General features: G+C 44.8%; 4 protein-coding genes across 7 annotated transcripts; 2 read left to right on the top strand and 2 right to left on the bottom strand.

Moving 5' to 3' along the window:
• The first annotated feature begins 292 nt into the window (after nucleotides 1-292).
• On the top strand, nucleotides 293-1,826 carry crygs2 (crystallin, gamma S2). The gene is made up of 3 exons (XM_035174405.2): nucleotides 293-573; nucleotides 779-1,021; nucleotides 1,546-1,826. Exons 1-3 carry the CDS (start codon nucleotides 565-567, stop codon nucleotides 1,816-1,818), a joined length of 525 nt encoding a protein of 174 aa, XP_035030296.1. The 5' UTR covers nucleotides 293-564; the 3' UTR covers nucleotides 1,819-1,826.
• On the bottom strand, nucleotides 1,063-8,047 carry lcmt2 (leucine carboxyl methyltransferase 2). Of its 3 annotated transcripts, none has more exons than XM_035174398.2 (15): nucleotides 7,980-8,047; nucleotides 7,842-7,905; nucleotides 7,279-7,403; nucleotides 6,621-6,702; nucleotides 5,977-6,157; nucleotides 5,703-5,859; nucleotides 4,944-5,133; nucleotides 4,752-4,859; nucleotides 4,536-4,623; nucleotides 4,045-4,272; nucleotides 3,620-3,850; nucleotides 3,359-3,456; nucleotides 3,059-3,246; nucleotides 2,833-2,968; nucleotides 1,063-2,398 (listed from the first exon to the last, which is right to left on the bottom strand). In XM_035174398.2, exons 2-15 carry the CDS (start codon nucleotides 7,887-7,889, stop codon nucleotides 2,234-2,236), a joined length of 2,025 nt encoding a protein of 674 aa, XP_035030289.2. In that variant the 5' UTR covers nucleotides 7,890-7,905; nucleotides 7,980-8,047; the 3' UTR covers nucleotides 1,063-2,233. The 3 variants fall into 3 exon arrangements, with proteins under 3 accessions (XP_035030289.2, XP_035030291.2, XP_035030290.2); XM_035174400.2 differs by having other exon boundaries at nucleotides 7,984-8,033; XM_035174399.2 differs by having other exon boundaries at nucleotides 7,842-8,032.
• An 831-nt stretch (nucleotides 8,048-8,878) lies between these two features.
• Nucleotides 8,879-15,558, top strand: rab5b (RAB5B, member RAS oncogene family). Its single transcript, XM_035173659.2, has 6 exons — nucleotides 8,879-8,992; nucleotides 10,588-10,897; nucleotides 11,342-11,493; nucleotides 11,908-12,030; nucleotides 12,282-12,375; nucleotides 12,501-15,558. Exons 2-6 carry the CDS (start codon nucleotides 10,732-10,734, stop codon nucleotides 12,614-12,616), a joined length of 651 nt encoding a protein of 216 aa, XP_035029550.1. The 5' UTR covers nucleotides 8,879-8,992; nucleotides 10,588-10,731; the 3' UTR covers nucleotides 12,617-15,558.
• A 62-nt stretch (nucleotides 15,559-15,620) lies between these two features.
• On the bottom strand, nucleotides 15,621-20,599 carry dbr1 (debranching RNA lariats 1). 2 transcript variants are annotated; one of them, XM_047342733.1, is made up of 9 exons: nucleotides 20,468-20,599; nucleotides 18,583-18,785; nucleotides 18,374-18,498; nucleotides 18,217-18,297; nucleotides 17,977-18,062; nucleotides 17,657-17,881; nucleotides 17,487-17,564; nucleotides 17,257-17,402; nucleotides 15,621-17,174 (listed from the first exon to the last, which is right to left on the bottom strand). In XM_047342733.1, the coding sequence occupies exons 2-9, from the start codon at nucleotides 18,777-18,779 to the stop codon at nucleotides 16,430-16,432; spliced, it is 1,683 nt and encodes a 560-aa protein (XP_047198689.1). In that variant the 5' UTR covers nucleotides 18,780-18,785; nucleotides 20,468-20,599; the 3' UTR covers nucleotides 15,621-16,429. The 2 variants fall into 2 exon arrangements, with proteins under 2 accessions (XP_047198689.1, XP_035029549.2); XM_035173658.2 differs by lacking the exon at nucleotides 20,468-20,599 and adding an exon at nucleotides 19,786-19,944.
• Nucleotides 20,600-20,637: the final 38 nt, after the last annotated feature.

Raw genomic sequence — 20,637 nt, 5'->3', positions numbered from 1 at the left:
TACAATAATAAACCACATATAGTGGCATTTTTCTGCAAGAGTACTTCAATACTTTTATTGAGTACTTTTCTAGAGTAGTATTTCAGTTTCTCCTTAAAGCATCTGAGCACGTCTTCCTCCACTGAATCTGACCGCAGCCATTCATAAGGCAGAAATAAGTCATGAGTTGGCGGGTCATCGCCAGGTGGGGGCAAGCTGGTGGAGCTGGCATGTGTTGACATGGCGGGGGTGTGGTGGGACGGGGTGGTCGGGGTGGGGGCACTGGATGCAGCCAGTACAGAAGTGGGGTCAATGGATGCTTACCGTGCCGGGGCATTATGCCGTAATCCTTCCTCGCTTTTCTGGAAAAACTGAATAGCACTAGAATCACTGACTCAATTTTTGGATCTCATTTTCATGACAAAGCGATTGTTCCCCTTTTGCCTCCACTGTTGCTGTTTATAAACGTGGGGAAAGCGGGGCGTATAAAAGGGAGCGGCGAGGGGCCAGAGCCACATCGAGACCGCCGGGGAACCACCACCATCGCTTGACATCACCGAGGCTTCCCCACGCAACACATCCAAGATGGGCAGGGTGAGTGAAGACAGAGCGGCACCAGCGTCGACAGTCAGGTTCACACTGAGGCGTTTGGGTTAGATAAGACAGTGGGTTTACGTTGAAGCCGTGCACGTGTCCCAATCTGCTGATATTTACATTTTCAGGTGAAACTGACCAAACTGCTGTCGACTGGTTTGTCAAGTTTTCTGCAGGATCTAAAGCCTGAGTTGTTGTTTCGCAGATCGTCTTCTACGAGGACAAGAACTTCCAGGGCCGACGCTATGAGTGCGACAGCGACTGCTCAGATTTCCATGCCTACCTGAGCCGCTGTAACTCCATCCGGGTGGAGAGTGGGGCCTGGGTGGTGTACGAGAGGCCCAACTACATGGGCTACCAGTATGTTCTGACCAGGGGGGAGTACCCCGAGTACCAGCGCTGGATGGGACTCAACGACCGACTCAGCTCCTGCAAGAGCATCCACTTTGTAAGTCAGCCACCTGCACTGACGTTACTCAGCTGAGCGGGTAGTGAGCTGTGCTCATGTGCAGTGTTGTATCGTTTATACAATGTTGTACGTTTAAAAAGAAGCAAACAGCGAGGGATGGAGTCTAATTGATGCACAGACTATAAAACCTGTGCAAAGACCAGTCAAGGTTTTGTAGTGTAGCTCTCAAGGTTCAGTGTAGAATTTAGTGACATCTAGTGGCGAGGATTCGTCTTGCAGCTTAATACCCGCCCCCCCCCACCAAACATGACAGAGAACCTGTGGTAGCTTCAGTTGTCATAAAAACTCAAAAGGTTTAATTTGTGTGTTAGAAACTATTCATTAAGTTTCTAAATGTCTAATCTGCAGGAGGTTCAAATAAAGTGTTGAAGATCAATTCCCTTTTGTTAGATGGAATATCTCATCTCCCTATATATCCCCCCTTCCCCTTTTCTCTCACCCCCCATTCCGTTCCCATTCTATCCCAACCCCATGCACTAACTACCACTCCCCCCCCCCTCCAGACCAGTGGGACCTTGTACAAGATGCAGCTCTATGAGAGGGCAGACTTCGGGGGCCAGGCCTTCGAGGCCACAGAGGACTGTCCCTCCCTCCTGGAGAAGTTTCGCTGGAGGGAGGTCAACTCCTGCAAGGTCTTCGACGGCTGGTGGGTTTTCTACGAGCATCCCAACTACCGCGGACGCCAGTACTTCTTGGAGAAGGGAGAATACTGCAAACCTGGCGACTGGGGTGCCAGCAGTCCCACGGTCCTGTCCTTCAGGCGCTTCACTGAGTGATTTACCCTCCGGCCAAAACACGAATCTCATGTATCCATTCTGAGGTCTCGCAAATAAAAACCTGTCCAGCAAACACACTGAAGGCATTTCTGTGGAGTGATATCTTTTAGACATGATGTGTCCTCAAAGGGATAGTCCCCTGAAAACTCATTATCTACTCACCACTATGGTGGAGGGGGGAGGGGGGGGTGAAGTGTTTGAGTCCACAAAACCCTTTTGGAGTTTCAGGGGTAAACAGCGTTGCAGCCAAATACAAGACAATTGAAGTAAATGATGACCACGTCTTCAGACTGTGATGTCATCCAAGTGTCCCTAAGCCCCGACGTTCAAATAGTTTAGTTTTTAGACTAAATTAATGGACTTGTGCCCAATTCGGTGCTCGGTCCCTAGTTGTTAAACTGAATCTAGAAAACCTTCATCCCAGGACAGGCCTGAGGTTCAGAGTGACCGGCTGGGGGTTGAAATGAGTCCCAAAGGAGAAGCAGCTTCCTCCTCCACCAATCAGGAGCAGCTCTGGTTCTTCAGAGTCTGTCAGCTCGCAGCAGAAAGAGTGAAGCATCAGAGGCCACGGCACCCGGGTCTACAGAGGAACACAGGGATTCATTCAGTTTACTGATTTATAAAGCTCAGGAATAAGAAAGAGTATTGTTTAAAATATAATATAAAAATGTATATACTAATAATAATATATAAAATAGCATTACTATTTGATACATTTATTGTGCAAGTATTAGTGCGTGATTAAGACACAGCCCACATCTCGATTAGCTCCATACACTGTAGATATAGATGCACGATGCGTCTCCACTTTCTTTAACATTTATTTAACGTCTACTTTCACTTTTTTGTTTGCTTCATGTCCCATCTGCTAACATGGAGGAGGCAGGGTTTATGACCTATACTCCAGCCAGCCACCAGGGGGTGATCCAGACTATTTGCCTCCTCTTTTGCGTGACTTCATGTCGTCCGTCTCTATTTACCGTCTGTGATCAAGTCAAATAACTGTGAACTGACTGTGTCCAGGCTGAACTCCACGCTGCTCCGTGTGGCGAGGTCGATCATGACAACACCCGGTACGCCATCGGAATGCATCCAGACCCCGCCCACCACAACTAGCTTCTGTCCAATCACGTGGGCAGAATGAGAGTATCTAAAACAAAGCACATCACATGAGATCAACTTGTATTAACTGTCTGTTTTAAAGTGGAAGCATCAGAGTGTTTGTGTCACATCATCAGACCTGGGGACCGGAGGGGGCTGCAGCTCTATTGTCTCCCAGGAGAATCCTCTGTCAGTGGGCCTGAGGACGACCGTGTCCCCCAGAGGAACCCCCCTTCGGTCCAGACCTCCGAACATCACCACACCTCCCTGATATGAACATGCGGAGTGGGAGTGGAGTGGCTCTGGTGCCGCTCCCTCCACTGGGATCTGTAAATTACACACAGGGACGTATGTAAGGACTTTGAGACACACATCAAGTTGGAACGAATATGGAATGACACGTGATTGGTTGAAGAGAACCAATGAATGGGGAGCAAACCTCAGTCCAGAGCAGCTGGTCCAGACACAGGAAGTGGCCGTCACCCAGAACAGCGTCGGATTCATTCTTTCCACCGTAAACAAACAGAAAGTCTTTGCCTGCAGAGAAGAAAAGAGAAGCTCTTACTGAATAATGCAACTTTCAGACGTGAACTCCGAGGTTTGAACTTTCTTCTGACTTATTATATAATAATTTTAGGAGATTATCCGGAGTTCAGAGCATATTCAGACGAAGAGAAAAAGGCCTTTGTTCTAACCGTACCTTTGTGACTGACGATGGCGGCAGTGTGCCTCCATCTTGGCGGAGGTGGATCCCCTGTACAGAGCATCTCCTCCACACACAGTTTCACTCCGTCTAGAGGGGCAGGGGGACCAGCAGGGTCCAGCAGCACTTTGAAAAGGCCTCTGGCTGGGCTGAGAGGAGAGGAGCGACCTCCGTACACCACCGCACCTCCTCCTGGACAGGACGTGACCGTGTGGTACAGTCGCACGCCTGCGAGAGGGAAACACATCAAGCTGTTCACACTGGAAGTTAAATATGTCTCATTTTACCTGCACAAGTTGATTCAAGCCGAAAACTGACTTTTTATTGATTAAATAAGTTAAACTTTAGGCGAAAGTTTTTGTGACTTCCCTCAAAATAAAAGTGTGAACAGCAAAAACAGCTGTTGCAGCAGGTCCTCTCACCCAAGTCTAGTGACGGCTCCACAGTGACGGATCTCCACCCTTCCTGCCCTCGGAGGAGGACTCGACTCACTGCCCCCCTGCCCCCCCTGCCGGAGCCTCCTGTTAGCAGGAGCCATCCTGGGCTCACTGAGCTGGAGGCCATCCCCAAACCCTCCACACAAGCAGGATCAAGCTTCACACTCAGGGCTACAGGGCTCAAAGATGGGTTTACAGACGACACTGGAGACACTGAGGGGAAGAAAAGCCAAGTCACAGGTTAGGAAAAACATTCATGCAAGTTTACAGCACATGCAATTGGTCTGTGAGTTTCATGGGTCAATACCCCACTTCCATAAAGGATAGAAAAGCTTTGCTGGTTAAAACAATTCTCAATGATTTATGTGTTATAGGTCCAGGGCTGGACAGGACTGAGTGACCCCTGCTTGTAAATAAATTGTTGTAAAGATGTGAAATGAGTTAGAGAGGATAGAAAAGGTGAAAGCAAACATTACCTGGAGGATGTGTGAGTAAAGCCTGAGTCATACAAGAGCCCTGAGAGGCAGTGAGGATGAAGTAGTGGGAACATTTCTGGTGCCACTCCTGAGGACGGACAGACACACACACACTCTGACATTTCATGTTGGACCTGCAGTGCTTTGCAGAATAAGTCAGCGCTACCCTACCAACTTGGTTCACAGTAAAATGGCCACCACATTTCAATAGCTAACCTCGTATTCATCAAAAGGCTCCAGGTCCTCCACCCTGCGCCTCTCGTCCTCAGGAACCAGCCCCAGGTAGAAGTCATTCATATCCAGACACACACACTGATCCCAGCCCTGGAGACACAAACACAGGTTTACCAAATTCTGTCCTTTGCACTTCGACAGTCACACGACCCAGGGATAAGTCTGCATGCTGACCTTGTCCAGGAACCGGCGTCTCTGAGCGGCGGTGTCTGGGTATTGTCGAAGGGCGTGCAGCGTTGAATTCAGTTTGTGGAAATGATCTTGCATGATTGAACCAAAGGGATCATGTGGATGGATCTGCTCATACATCACAAAGAGGGACTGAGGCAGGAGCTTTGCCGCCCAACTGATGACGACATCCGACCTGGAAGACACACAACAACATGCTGCTGCTGACGGACGTGTTACAGCTTCACTCGGACACATATGGTGACATGAGAACACATTAGTGACTTCCCAACTGACGTCTACCTACTAATTCCACAAACAGACATTCACAGGTGCTGATCTCCGTCATAACAGCAACAGAAATATAAGAATCACTTCCTCTTTCAGCAATTTGTCTACAAACGTTGCTGTATTGCTTCATATCGAGCTGAATTACAGAGCTTTTATTTTGAAATGTTCTGAACTTGGGTCTGAAGATTGTGTCGGTTGTTTAACAGACTCAGAAACCGTCGACATCTAATGTATGAAAAAACAACATCAGTTCAGTAAATCATTCAAACTTATATACAAACCCAACATCACGAACATCTGCTCTGAACATCTTCAGAGCAGATAAACCAGGTAGGATGAACACAAAGTCATAGACTGTTTATAAAAAGCTCTAAACACAAACTATAAGAAGTTACTGAAGTATCCACACAGGACAAGAGAACAGAACATGACAAACAGGTTTAGAACAGATACGTGTCGATGCTTCGTGTTTACCATTGTGTTTCCATGTAGGTGAGAACCACCTCAGACAGAATCAGAGTGGGAGCAGCCCAGTCCAACCCAGCTGCCTCCAGAGCCTCCTTCACCTGGGACTCCTCTCTGACATCCAACCCTAACAGACGATACTGACCACTGCATACGTGCACAGCTCCTGAACACACACACACACACACACACACACACACACACACACACACACACACGCTTCTGAAATCTAACACCAACTATATGACAAACACATTTCTTTAAAGCAAAGTAAATGACAAACCTGTAGGTGCAGGTAAATGTGGGTCTAACATCCCCCTCAGTGTAATATTAGAGGAGATGAGAGCAGTTTTACGTCCAGCGACATCAGGGAAATCCACCTCAAACACCACGACTCCGGCGAGAGCTTCATCCGCCCGCAGGCGAAAATACAACGAGTCGAAACCTGCGCCCAACGACAAAATCTAGAAGAAGGGGAAAGATGATGAGAGAGGAAATTCATGGCTCTTCAGAATGAAGAAAACTCCAATGAGCACACGGCTTCATCCACATTTCTACATTTTAGTTCTGCTACAGATTTGCCTGGTGTTTTAGAGCCAGGAAACGCTGCTGACTTTTATTTTGAAACCTCCAGGGTTGAATTTTAGTCTTGACGGGCAGAAACTGAAATGTTTGGAAACACAGCTGCTTGCTCAACGTATCCTTCCCCAATTCGTCAGGCTCCGATCACATGAGCCCGTTATAGAGGAGAACTACGGCATCAGCCTCGGCTTGTGATACGTGTTTTCAGGCGTGTTAGTTTGGACGGAGATTAAAACTGATACGGAACCAAAACGTTTTTGTGGACAGAGATTGTTTTAGTTTGAAAACAGTGGTTTCGTAGTCGTACGGATTGGAGAAGTAAAACACAGTATTCTGTGAACTGACCTGTCTCTTGGGGCAGTTTTCAGTAACGTGTAGAAACCTCCTCACGCAGTGGTCCACAGCTCTCCAGCGCACATAGTAGCCCCTGAAGAAAATAAGCAAATAATGTGTCACATTCAAATTCTAATTCTAAACAACAACAGGAAATATGTTTCTAATTCACACAATGAACAGTTTAATCCAAAGAGCAACGTTTGATTACGTTTCTCATTTGACTATTTTTCAAACATGCCGGACAAAAACATTCATATAGGAGAGAAATCACAGAAAGACAAATATTATTTAAATTATTGCACTTTAATACTGGACCCTAATAATCCACTGAATAAACTCAGGTAGGTTTTTAAAGATCAATGAAACTGTTACTAAAATCTGTAAATGCAAAATATTTGATTGTTAAGAACGTAAACTGTAAATAAAGATGAACGACATGACATGAAGCCAAGCATCTCAATCGCCCCCTGGTGGCTGGCTGCAACATAGGTCATAAAACCTGCCTCCTCCATGGTAGCAGATGGGACATGAACCAAACAAAAGCACATGTGAAATAAATGTTTCCATCATTTTAGGTGGTTCTTATCAAACTAATAAGTTTGGTTTTAATTAGTTATGACAGCGTGTGACAGTTAAATTCTTTTCCATGAACGACGTCTCCGCTGACCTGTTGATGAGCGGGGCTCTTCTGGCCTCTTTGCACACAAAGTGCTGGAGGAAGTGGTCGTGGAAGTAGCCCCGCGCTGCAGCCGATGCCTTGCTCACCACGCTGCTGTCGTTGGTTCCCTGCACCTGGTTCCAGCCGCAGATAAACAGAGTCATCAAAAAGTGTAAACACCCAATTCCAGTAAGTATTTATTATACACGTGAAAGTAGTAATATCACACTGTAAAAGTAATATATTATATGTAAAATATCAGTGTATGCAGAGAAACATTATATTATGTTGTTATAAATGTAGTTGGATCATTGATTTAATGATGTAGCACTTCACTGCTATCGTACAAAATTTATATTTTATATTTATTATTCCATCTTAATCTTTGTCATCTTATTCTTTTATCTTTCCTTGTTTACCTTTAGTGTTGAAAACCTACTTGGTTCATTAGTAAAGTAAAAGCTGGATTGTAGTAAAAGTACTTTACACAGTGTGAAGGAAATACTCTGAAGTACTTGAGTAAAAGTACTTCGTTACATTACACCACTGAGATTACTGTAGCTTGATCTCACCGCCACGTCCCCCCCCTTCTTCTTCTTCTGTCTGCTGCTCGTTGGCATGACGACGCATCAATCACTGACAATTAAACATGGGTTTAATTTTTACAGATTAATTATTATTACAGATCAGATATTTTTAATAAAACATACAGACGCGTTTCAGTTGGATCCTGATCTTTCAAACATCCGCCACATGGTCAACACTTCCGACTACACACCTGCCTCCCTGCTCTCCAGCGCCCCCAGCGGCCCGGAGGCCACAACAGAAAACCCCCTGTCACTGTCATTATAAATTTGCCCAAAATCAATAAATATGAAAACGTATTTAAATAAAAATCTTGTAAAGCTTCCAATACTTATAGGTCTTAATATAATCTTTACAATTATAGATGGAATAAATGTATTGCTTGATATAAACGGTCAGTTCTGTGGTTTTCTATGTTGGAATTCAGATTTATGGATATTACATTTTTAAATTGAAGTGGGGGTGAATATGATCAGCAACAAAACAAAACAATTTACTTCACAAACAAATGTCTCCACGTTTTCTCCACAAAAGGAACAAATTACATCGATGCCTTTCTTGAATTTCTGCAGATAGTTATAAGCTGGATAAAACCTGTCAATAATAAAAAGCATTTAAATAAAAATCTTGTAAAGCTTTTAAGTTTTAACAGCTTTTTTTTTATTTGTATTGCTTGATATAAATGGCCAGTTCTGTAAAATGTGGTTTTCTAGGTTGGAATTTAGATTAAAGGATATAAAATGTTATTAAAATAATAATCATATTCAATACCATTCTCACAGTTTCCCACAGGAACGTGAAGTGAGCAACAACACGTGATCATTTCCTCCACAGACAAATGTCCCAGTGTTTCTCTGAGTTCTCCACAAAAGAACAAATCACATCAACACCTTTCTTAAATTTCTTTAATATAAAATAATAATATATAAAAAATATTTATTAGTTGAATAAAACCCGTGAACCGCTTTAAATGACGTCTCAGTGAAATAATGCGGATCCTCTCCTCCAGCGCCACAATGCGTCACTCAGTGCGCATGCGCCTCTTTACAGGAAGTGTTAACGTTTCCACCACCAGCTGATAGCGACTTGTCAACAGAGGAGCCTGCGACCCCCCGCGGCTCCGAACCCCGCAACTCAGGTAGATATGAGCCCGTCGTCCTCCGGCCGCGGGCACGTGCGTCCGGTAAACACGCAGAAAACCCGGGTTTTAAAATCAGGCGTCGAAATGTAAACGCTCCGATCCGGTTCGGTCCGATCCGGGCTGAGAGCCGCCGTTAGCACCGGAGATCAGAGCTGGGGGAATAGCGGGTTTTAATGGTGTGTGGTGGTGCAGGACGGACACACACACACACACACACACACACACACACACACACACACACGTTCATACATGTGCTGCAGTGATGGTGTGTTACAGCCTGAGAGCAGAGCTGCTGCATCATCATCATCATCATCATCCTCCTCATCCTCCTCATCCTCCCTGTGAAACTCTCATCATGTCTCACTGTCCATCATCAGCAGCCCAGGACGATGGTGTCCACTTCTTCTTCTTCTTCTTCTTCTTCTTCTTCTGCTGTCATGTGATGATACGCTCCATTTAGTCTCTGATAAAACCAAGGGACGATATCACAGATACCGATACTTCATGTGTTAATGACACAGACTTTATCCATTATCTATAACGCTTATCCCTCTGAGGGTCAGATGACATCGTGCGCGGCCTGGACAGGTCGCCATGGTGTCACGGGGCGACAACACAGACTCACAACCTTTCACACTCGCACCTACAGTCAATTAAGAGCCTCTAATGAACCAAACCCCAGTCTGCGTGTGATTGGACGGAGGGAGGAAGCCGGAGAAGACCCACTCAGACTCAGGGAGAACAGGCAAACTCTACACTTAGAGTGAGGCACAGCTGGGATTAGAACCCAGAACCTTCTTGGATCAATGTGGAGCGGACCAGAGTTCCCCCCAAAACAATTCAAACTTCATCTGCTAATTTCTCCCTTAATAATTGTGATGACACACACGTTTTATTTGTATTGCTTGATATAAATACTTGATATAAGCTTTTCAAGATTTAGGTTCTACAGGTTTTTCTAGTGTGAGCAAATACAAACATTAATATCTGTGTTGATTCGTCCCCGAGGGGTTTGAAACCGAACGACTCGATTAGAATTGAGTTCATCACCCTGTGGGTTTATTATTAAGTATTATGTATTAAGTATTTTATAAGTATTTGCTTTGGTGTTCTGGTGCGTAAACACATGAACAAAGTGAGCGGAGAGTGAAAAGACACATAAAACAAAGTAAAGAGCAATTTCAGGGAGAACCGTGAGAAAGATAAAGGTAAGGACTTAAAGTTATAAAATAAATATCTACACAAATATAAGCTTCAGACACCGATCTATAAATAATAAACTATTAGCATAATATGTCAAATCCCCCGATGCCTATTAGCCTGCTCCCTGTTCGTGCGTTAGAATTAATAAATCAATCATTAGTTATGTATTTGTTTTTATAGAAGCCTGTTATTTATATTGTAAACTACAGTAGACTTGTGACGAATTATGCAAATGTCTTGATGACAAACTGTTAAACTGAAAATGTCAGATTTCACCACAGGCCACAGTGTCCTGCATCACTTAGTCAGCTCCCCCCCCCCCCATTTAAACCTGTGGGTAAGAGGCGGGTCGTGGTGTCAGGGACTAACACGTCCTCTTCTTCCCACAGGTACAACAGGGAGAGCAGAGACGTCACCAGCGAGACACGACTACAGACGGTCTTTTGAAGTAACGTGAGCGACATCCCAGACGCATCTGTCTCCGCTCCAGGGAGGAGGCCCCCCCCCCCCGCCTGACTCCTACGCAGGCCGGTATGAGCTCCAGAGGGAGCGGTGGCCGCACCAACGGCTCACTACCCCAGACCAAGATCTGCCAGTTCAAGCTGGTGCTGCTGGGGGACATGGCCGTGGGCAAGTCCAGCCTGGTGCTGCGCTTCGTCAAGGGACAGTTTGATGAGTTCCAGGAGACGACCATCGGAGGTGAGGACGAAGGGGGGGGAGGGTTGTGAGCGGAGGTCGGGACAAAAGGGGAAGAAGGTTGTTAATTTGGTTTGTGGTGGATCTGAGGGAACTTTTCTAATGTGAAAGTAGCAGCTCAACAGAGAAGAGACATGTTTCAAGTCCTGCATTCAAAGGTTAACTTGGGTAAAAGTACTAAATTATCGAATCCGTGATTTCTTTTAGCTTCTTTTCTGGATATTAAGAGAATAATTAATAATGACATAGATATTAGGTGCAAGAGCAACGTTTAGCTACTGTAAGCCACTACATAAATGACCAGGGAGCTTCATCTATATCGTTGCATGATAGATTAAACATTTAGAGGAACTAGGAACTGAATCAGTCAGATAGAAGTAGAGGAATAGAAGTATAAACCTTGAGCATCCAGCTGATACCCTGTCCTCTGTCTGTCTGTGCGTCCAGCTGCTTTCCTGGCCCAGTCTGTGTGTCTAGATGACACCACAGTGAAGTTTGAGATCTGGGACACCGCCGGACAAGAGCGATACCACAGCCTGGCGCCCATGTATTACCGCGGAGCTCAGGCCGCCATCGTCGTCTTTGACATCACCAAGCCGGTACGGAGTAAACAACTCTTCAGTTTCCTGTTTGTGGAGTTCTGGGTTCAAGTTATTACTCTGGATAAGTAGCACAGCTGCTTTATAAGTGTTTTTATTACATATTCATGGTTTATTTCAAGCAGCTAAAACACTTAGTAGAGTTCAAACCTCCACCAAGGCCCAACAGTCCCTTTATGAAGCCACATTTAAAAGTCGCAGACATGACCTCCTTGGATTAATGAATAACCAGCAGTTATATATTAATGTTAATATTACACCAGTTAACTTCGCAGCTCTACAGAAGCTCAGCAGGTGAGAAGCCTGAGCCCTCAGTGATATATTACATGTAGTATTCACGCACAGCACCGACTGTTTGTGTCTGATGTTCACACGTGTGTTGTTTTACCTGACCTCAGTTGTGTGTTTGTGCAGGAGACGTTTGAGCGAGCCAAGGCCTGGGTGAAGGAGCTGCAGCGACAGGCCAGTCCTAACATTGTTATCGCCCTGGCTGGGAACAAGGCGGACCTGGCAGAGAAGAGACTCGTAGAGTACGAGGTAATATGCTCGAGTTCAAACCCTCTTCATGAGCTACAGCCTGAGCCAACTCATAATGGACAGGTTACAAACTGTCTGTTAGTAGGGTTAACGTTATTATAAATTATACACTATATCTACCAGCAGGATGCAACCAACCTTTATTTTGATAATTGACACAGCTGAATATTATCTTTAATAACAACCAGTTGACCTGCTTCTGTTTGCAGTTTTTCAAACCACTGCTGATGATCTATTTGTATTTGTTGCAGGAAGCTCAGACGTATGCTGACGACACCGGCCTGCTCTTCATGGAGACCTCGGCCAAGACGGCCATGAACGTCAACGAGCTCTTCCTGGCCATCGGTGAGAGGCAGCGGGAAAATAATCAGATGGATCACGACATTAGGAACGAGTCCATTTGGGTTCCATTTGAATTCTCTGTTAGTTTTAATTTATTCTAAATATTTCACGTTTTCTTGTCACTGCAGCAAAAAAGATGCCAAAAACAGACACCCAGAACCCGACACATGCAGCGCGGCATCGCGGCGTCAACCTCCAGGACCCAGACGCTCACTCCACCCGGGCCTGCTGCGGTGGGAACTAGACCTCCACGACTCCCACCAGTACTCCCACCATCCTCACCACCACAGCCCGTCAACCCCTCCCGTCTCCTGGCCCCGGGCCCGAGGCGGGGTAACCCAGTATCTACGCACCCACTTCCCCTCCATTCATCCTCCTGTCCAAGCAGACAGATAATTTAAAAATGAGAGAATGAGGCGCGATGATTCACATCTGTGTCTCCTGAGCGACTGAGATCCTGCGTTTGGAAACGACGAGGGCAGGTTTAGAGACGACTGAGACAGAGAAGTGCAAAATAAAGAGTGTGGAAGACGGTGGCAAAGCCTGTTGTAGTATTTAGCACTAATAATTGTGAGTTTTCTTTTTGTTTCCACTCGGCCCTGCAACGTTTCAGTCACAGCCTTGTTTGATTGTGTAAAAATGCACAAACTGAGCAGCACATGCCGGCGAGTGGCTAAGACAGAAAAAAAAAAAAGGCGCAAGCATCTGCTCCTCATGAACCAATCAGATCCCGCTGTGAATAACTCCACATATTGTATCTGAATGAGGCCATGATTCCTAAACCCTCCGTGTCCTGCCTGGCGCCCCCTGGTGTCAGTGGTACCCTCCAGGGCCTCGTCAGATCAGACCTATGGCACAGTTTATCCAACAGAAGTTAATTTGTGTGTATTTGTTGTCCAGTGTTTTGACTTGACTGCTTGTAGTGACGCTCCAGTGTCTCGGAGGCACCCGGTCCACTCACACTCCTTTAGTCCTGACAGAAACTCTAACTCATAATGTGAAGCAAATGGTTATAACTCTTTTGTATCTGGAGAAGCAGCAGCAGGTTGTCGGGTCCGACTCGGTCACAACAACAGGAACATGTGGGGAACATTCAGGCGAGGGGCGGAGCCTGTAGAGCAGCAGGAGGCGGGACGTGACGTATAAATTCTGCTGTGGAAAGATCAGTGTTTGGTATCTGCCGCATGTTGGAAACATCATCACGACCACTTGCTTGCAGGGACATTTTCCTGCTGTTTTCTCACTTGGACATTTTCCTGACATTTTACCAGGGGGCTGCAGGAAAAGATCCAGAAAAAAGTCCGGAGCAATTGACCAGACATCTGCTTTCTCACAGCCCCTCTGGATTATTTCAGGAAAATGTGCGGACATTCAACCCTGGTATTAACATCCGACCACAAGTGGTCAGCGCTCAGTTCAGGACTGAGACGTGTCCTGAGATCTAAACACTCAAACCACATTCGGAGGTGGTCTGTTACGCATGTGGCCACATTCTTCTCACACTCACACACACTGAAGGACGTCCTCTGACCCGCATGTTTCACAATGAACTAAACTAATTATTTTACGCTTTTCAGTGACAATACTTAAATTTGTTTCTGGCCACCACCACGATATCGACAGGACAGAATTTCTATTTTTATTAAATTGATCAAATGAGATTCATTCAGCTGCTTCTGACTCCTCTCTCTCTCCCCGACACACACACACACACACACACACACACACACACACACACACACACACACACACACACACACACACACACACACACACACACACACACACACACACACACACACACACACACACACACACACACACACACACGTAAAGACACCTGTCAGACTAGGTAAAAGTAACATCCCTTGGTCTTTGTGAACACGAATGACGTACGTGCACGTAGAGCGGGGAAGTGAGACCCGATCACGAGCGGTCCCCTTAATACCAGGTCTGAACAGGGCCAAAGACACATGTTGCATGTTTCATGAAAGACTGGTGAAGTTTTGGTTGCGTTTCAGTGGCTTTGCTCGAGTGCTGATGAGGAAGAATGTGATCATCGCAGGCCGCAGCTCTTAGAAACAATACAAACAGCAACAATATAAACTTGAGTGAGTGTAGGAAGTCACGAGACTTTTATTATGTACGAGCAGGAAACCGCAAGCTGTGACTAATGATGTGTCTGTAGCAGAGAGAGAAACCATCAAACGCTTAAAGTTCCTGGTCTGAATAAAGTATTAAATCTCAATTATGACAGTTAGTGTAAGTCCATCTGAGACTAAATAAAATATCTGGTGTCCTGGAAGATTTCAGGACGGAATTAAAAGCAGAAACAAGAAGAAAACGTCCTGTAGGAGAAAATCTGCACATCTAGTTTCCTCTGTTCTTCATCTGTCTCTTTTCCTCCATAGTTGAACTGATTCACTTAACTTAATACAATGCTCTTTAAAACAGAGTGTGTGTGCGTGGTTGCTGTCTTAAAGCTTGGCTGAAGAAAATGAAGAAAGACGTAGAAGATTAAAACGCACATACACAAGAAAAACAAAAAACAGAAGTGCCTATTCCCAGTTTTCTTTCTCTGTGAATCCTGTTTCTTTACGTGTGGAGCTTTGTAGGCAAAGTGCAGGAAAAACCATCTCCACCATCGGCTCGTATCATAAACCAATAACCCGGCACCCTGTCATCAGGCTCTACTGTAACGGCTTTTTGTATGGATGTAAAGATCTCGTTGAATACACTGTATGTTGTATATTATTGTCTTAATTCTAATGGAAGTGTACGTTGGCTTTAGAGCACACTTGTGAACCTGGAGTGTATCGTCTGAAGGACTAATAGATGTTATGAATCTGATTTAAACAAATACTGGTGTTCAGGAAAAATGGGTTTTGTTCCGCTTTATTGTCAAAGTCATGCAAATTCTAAAACTTAAAAAAATATGGCAAACTAATTAAAAGTCTCAAAAATTGAAGGAAACAAATATTAAAAAGATAAAAATAATTAGTTTGCCCCTCCAAAGACACTAAGCGCTCATCAGCTCATTACACACAATAAATACATCTGTTCATTCTCCAGCGATCACAAGTACGTTCAGTGTTCTGTGCAATTATGACAAGTCGTTAAAAACAAGACTCGATTTCTCATCTGCACCTACAGTATGTAAAGTGTTCAATAAAGCTGTGAACGGCACTTTGCAGGATGCTTTTCTTCAGATGTGTGAAATGATTTTAAAGACTGTACGACGGCATTTATTCACTTTAAAAGAAATATTTTAATTTCACAGCCTCTTTAATCATTGCTGTTGACTTGGAAGTTACAAAATATAAAAAAATTAAACACAGAAAATCAAAAATCTGTTCTCTAAAATTTTCTTGGTCTGATTAAAATGTATAAAAAGGCGATCGCATTGAAACAAATAAAGAATTTCACGGCTGTAATTGCCCTTCTGTAGAAACTACGTGCAGAAACTAACTTTTGTCATTTACAATTTACATTTCAACGGCATTTCCATAAACCATCGAAATTTGAACCTGAGATTAGTTTTCTCATGTTTTTGGGTGTAAATGATTGAAAAGGACAAAAATCTTAAAGATTGAGCAAGAATGTGACAACCACGGAACAGCTGATGCAAATTAATAAAATGAGGCAATTCTAATTTTTGCCACTGACAAATTCAAATTGTTCAAAGTATCTGACGACATTACGTAAAGGATTCCTACAGAAAAAGCTGCTTTATCGTCTGTTTCAGATTTTACACTGAGCGATATAGCGGCTGTTTGTGGTTAAACAAAAAGGATCTTACACTTTTAAAAAAAATCTGTAGAAAACACTTATTAGCAGCTGTTTTGTGGCTGAGGAGACTTCTGTTGCTCAATTTTTGTCCCAATTATGCTTCCATAACTCTACTTTGTATAGTTCATGTTGGAAGCTCTATAAAAAACAAGCAGTAAATACATGTCAGGTTTTACAAATCATTACAAACTAACGGAGAATTGTTCGTTCTGGGACAAATGTTGTGTGGAAGGAGTCCTCACCTTCTGCGTCCCCTCACCCTGACACACTAGTCCTCACACTCCTCGTCCTCCACTGCAGCGTAGATGACCTGGTTCCTGCGTTTGATCATGGGGGTCGTGCCTCGGCTGCCAGGATTGACAGCTTCGTCGCTGGTACGTTTTAAGATCCGAGCGGCGGAGTCGTCCTCTCCCCCCCCCTCGCACAGTCCTTCGCTTTCTGATCCAGAGTGAGAGCGAGCTGCAGCTGGGGTCGAGTGGGAAGGAGGTGGCAGCTTCATTAAGTCGGACAGGTTATTGGGTGACACTTTGGATTTTGGCTCTGGCAGAACCATACGGGCGGGGGTGTGGACGTCAGAGAGCTCGTCTCCCTTTGCTGCCACTTTCGACCCGTTCTCCTCCTCTTCCTCCTCTTCCTCCCATTCATCCTCTATGGTGATCTCATCAGGATTACAGGAGCTGGACAATCCCGAGGTGTCGGTTGGATACTCGCTCGGCTCGTCTGCGCTTCCCACACTATTCCCGTCTTCATCATCCTCCTCCCCTCCAGTGCTGCCCTGAAACTTCCCCACCTCACCTACCTGCCCATCCTGGGCGTAGAGGTCCGTGAGACCCAACGTGGCACAGAGCTCGGTCGTCTGGGGGTTGGTGTTGTAGCTGGGGGGGGCGTGGTACTGGGGCTTGTTGGGGTCGTAGGCCGGCACAGTCCGGCTAAAGTTGTCTGGAATGGCGAGGTCACCGCTGAGATCCTCCATCACCTTCATCATAGCTGCTTCTGAAGCTCTGAAGTCCCACCTGGTGGAGAGAGAAGGTCCACATCGTAAAACACAGCACGAATCAAAACTGTAAGCACAACTGCATGTCTTGATCCGCGTACCGTTCATGCAGGCCATTATTCTCAGGGGGGTTCCAGTGGTGAAGGGTGGTCCTCTGCAGACTGTTTGTGGCCTTCAGAATAGCAAGCCACTCTGGATCATACTCAAGACCCTCGGACGAACCCGGTCTCTCTGGAACATCCACAATCTGCAACCAAAGTCATTGCTTCAAACTATCGCCCTTCATTTTAAATCTACTTGATCTCTGTAAATTCAACAACAGAACTCTCACCTGTAAGAACTCCCTATGGGGCAAACATTTATCCAGAGACAGGAATTTGGTTACACGTGGGGCAGCATCACCTTTAGGCTGAAGAGAGGAGAATTCACTAAGTTGATGAAATACAGGGGGGGGAATTAGACTTGTTTTTCCACGAGCTGCAGAAAGAGTGCGTCTCTCACCGGATGCTGCATAACGGCAGCAAATTTCACATGGAGATGAGCAGAGAACCAGTAGTTAGGCTGGAGGTGAGACATGAGCTCCTCCGCCGCAGGACTTCCCAGAGTGTTTGACTCCACCTCCTGACGCAGAAACTTCTTCTTGCGCAGCAGCTCCCCTACGCTGCCGTAGTAGTAGATTCCTCGAGGCCAGTCGTGGCTCAGGAAGATGTCCATGGGCATCTGGATCTTTGTGGCAAACGAAACAAAACACACCGTTTAGATAAATACAGGGATCATCTTCGTGAGCACTGCACATGAGAAGAAGATGAAACTCTATTTACCTGTTTTAATCTGAACACCTCGATGTTTCGGATGTGATACACACTTCGTAGAGTATCAGGGTTGTACGGAGGGAATTCATGATGACCTGAAAGAGCAGGCATCATCATATCTTTAAAACCAAACCTGAACATACATCAGTGTGATCACCTAAAATGACTTTGGGGAGTTGTCCCGTCGTCCAGCTTCATGTACAATGTTTGATATGACTTAAATCATTCAGACGGTAAAACAAAACTCACCTTTCCTGTAGTCACGTGATTTGAAGATTCCAGATAAGCCACCGATTCGAATCCCTCTGTAGCGGATAACACCAGCGTAACCTAGCAACATACGGTCCAATTAAAACCTGGGAATCAACCGATATGCAGACACTGAATTTAATGTACTGGTTCCTACCCAGATAATAAATGTTTGGTGCCACCCAGCCCCCGTAAGAAAGCTCCTGCATGTGGTTGGAAGCCTCGTGGTTCCCTCCGATGAAGATGGTGAGAACTGGAGCCTTCTTCTCTCCAGAGTAGTATCTGCAACAGACAGTGACCCTCAAGTTTTAAACGCTCTCACTCCTATCTTACACTTTTTGAAACTTAAATAACCAAAGAACTGACTTGTAGAAGGTTTGCATCGTTCTGTACTTGGCCGGCACTGCCATGCACTTCATGTCTCCCTCGTTTCGCACAGCCTGGAAGTCGCCACAGCAAAGCAGCAGGTCCACCGTCACCCCTTCCTTCTTCTCCAGGAAGGCGATGGTCTCATAGATCTTGTCGAGCTCCCCGTGGCAACAGCCTTCTACTGCGATCTTCATGGTGAGCTGCAGATTCACAGAGGAAGTCACGTTCACAGTGAGGCTTGGTTTGTATTCTCTGCTCCACACAGACACAGAGACACAGAGACCTGCTGTTTAAAGGTTATCTTCTAATGATCAGTCAGGGAACAAGTATACAACACTGGTGATGATGTTGTTAGTAATGACAGAGCTGCAAAAACTAATCCATTAGTCGACCGACAAGTTTCTCAGCAACTACTTTGATAACCAAATACTTATTGTGGTTATTTATTCAGGCAGGAATAACAAAGGTTTTCTGTTCTAACAGCTTCAATCTGAATATTTGATGCTCTTCTATGATATTAAATGAAGTATCTTTGGATTGTTGATTGTTGTCGTTAGTTGCAGCCCTACTGACAACAGAACATTAATTTAGAAGTCAATAGATTTGACGATAAAAAGTTAAGTTTATGGATGATTAAGTTAATTTATTATTGGAAATGATGATTATTAAAATGTAAAGCTGTAAGTAGGAAAGCTATTTCTCATACATCTGTTGATTCATGAAAAATATTTGTCTCAACAGCAAAAACTGAATCTTGGTGCATGAAGAAAGAAACTATATTATTTTACATTGTCTTATTAGTTGTCTTATAATGAGTGAATGAGTGAATGAGTGAACGCCCCTGTGACACACGGAGAACCCAAAGATCCTGAAACAACACGAACACCACTTCACACACATGGATTAGCAGAGACGCAGCTCGTGTTGTGTCTTGTTGGGAGATGTAGTTTTATTTGAAAAACGTGTTCCCACCCAGTGAAGCCTGGACACATGGAGTCGGTGCTACACCCACCTAGCATTAGCATGTGTGTCAACAAGAGCTGTAGTTCGTATTTAATCACGTGTGTTCGCAGCGAAGTGTGAGACACAGCTCAACACAACACGCAGCAGCGAGCTAGGCTAATAGAAGGCACCACAACGTCACACCTCCCAGTCGGAGCACAACAGACACACACACACACACACACGGTGAACACTTACAGTGGAGGATGACGAGCTGGGGAACGTGTGTTTCTACTGTAAAGAGCCGTGAACTCACAGACTGGATCTAAAAATCATGTTTTCGCTGCTTTCACACACATGAATTTTCCCACCTCGCGTCCGTCGCCTTATGCGCATGCGCAAAACGTCACCGGCTTAAGTAAATATCAAAAGGGATCCTCGGCAGCAGATTCGTCCAAAGAAAATTAAATATATCTAATTGATTTTTGATTTATATTTACATGTTGTGTAGTAAATAAATACAGTGACGTCACTTCACCTGTTTTTAAATAATTGCTTAGAACTAATTATACACAGAACCTAATTTTAGCTGGTTTTCAATGGATCTTGTTTATTATATGTTATTTTTTTATTAATGTTCGTGTTGTTTTGTCTCCATGACTTTATAAACAAATTGTTGTAAACAACAACTCTCACTCGTGTTGAATTCATTGTGGAATTAGAAAAATGAAGCTATGAAATCCATATTTTCACGAATTGAAGGTTGAAGGACACAAGTTTCCACAGATAAAACACGATTATTATCTTTATTATTGTGTTTTAATAGGAAGTTTGTCATCATCCATGACCAGATACATGTTTGTATTTGTATTTCTGTGTGGGTCGAGTTATTGTGTCGAAACAGGCTCCGGGAGACGTCACAGTTATAAACAACATTTACCTGATGGATAAACCCAGTGTGTGAGCAGCTCTCTGAATTAGCTCCCCGTGTTTTCGTCTCGTTTCCCCGCGGCTGGAAGCCACAGCTCCCGCTCGCACCGGAGCCCGACACCCGGTTCTCCTCCCAGCCTGACCCCGGAGCTCCGGGACCGAGCCGCACTCACTTTTTTG

The sequence above is a fragment of the Hippoglossus stenolepis genome, chromosome 13 (assembly GCF_022539355.2).
Source record: "Hippoglossus stenolepis isolate QCI-W04-F060 chromosome 13, HSTE1.2, whole genome shotgun sequence".
NCBI classification, from domain to species: Eukaryota; Metazoa; Chordata; class Actinopteri; order Pleuronectiformes; family Pleuronectidae; genus Hippoglossus; species Hippoglossus stenolepis.
This window is presented reverse-complemented; position numbering and strand designations above follow the sequence as displayed.

Coding starts and splice junctions, on each gene's coding strand:
- crygs2 (XM_035174405.2), top strand. Junction 1,022..1,545: donor CCTGCAAGAGCATCCACTTT/GTAAGTCAGCCA, acceptor CCCCCCCTCCAG/ACCAGTGGGACCTTGTACAA.
- lcmt2 (XM_035174398.2), bottom strand. CDS start 7,889: ATGCCAACGAGCAGCAGACAGAAGAAGAAGAAGGGGGGGGACGTGGCG. Junction 6,703..7,278: donor AGAGCCCCGCTCATCAACAG/GTCAGCGGAGAC, acceptor TATTTTCTTCAG/GGGCTACTATGTGCGCTGGA. Junction 4,860..4,943: donor GACGCCGGTTCCTGGACAAG/GTCAGCATGCAG, acceptor TTGTGTCTCCAG/GGCTGGGATCAGTGTGTGTG.
- rab5b (XM_035173659.2), top strand. CDS start 10,732: ATGAGCTCCAGAGGGAGCGGTGGCCGCACCAACGGCTCACTACCCCAG. Junction 10,898..11,341: donor CCAGGAGACGACCATCGGAG/GTGAGGACGAAG, acceptor CTGTGCGTCCAG/CTGCTTTCCTGGCCCAGTCT. Junction 12,031..12,281: donor AGAGACTCGTAGAGTACGAG/GTAATATGCTCG, acceptor TATTTGTTGCAG/GAAGCTCAGACGTATGCTGA.
- dbr1 (XM_047342733.1), bottom strand. CDS start 18,779: ATGAAGATCGCAGTAGAAGGCTGTTGCCACGGGGAGCTCGACAAGATC. Junction 17,882..17,976: donor AGGTGTTCAGATTAAAACAG/GTAAATAGAGTT, acceptor TTTGCCACAAAG/ATCCAGATGCCCATGGACAT. Junction 17,565..17,656: donor CTGCCGTTATGCAGCATCCG/GTGAGAGACGCA, acceptor TCCTCTCTTCAG/CCTAAAGGTGATGCTGCCCC.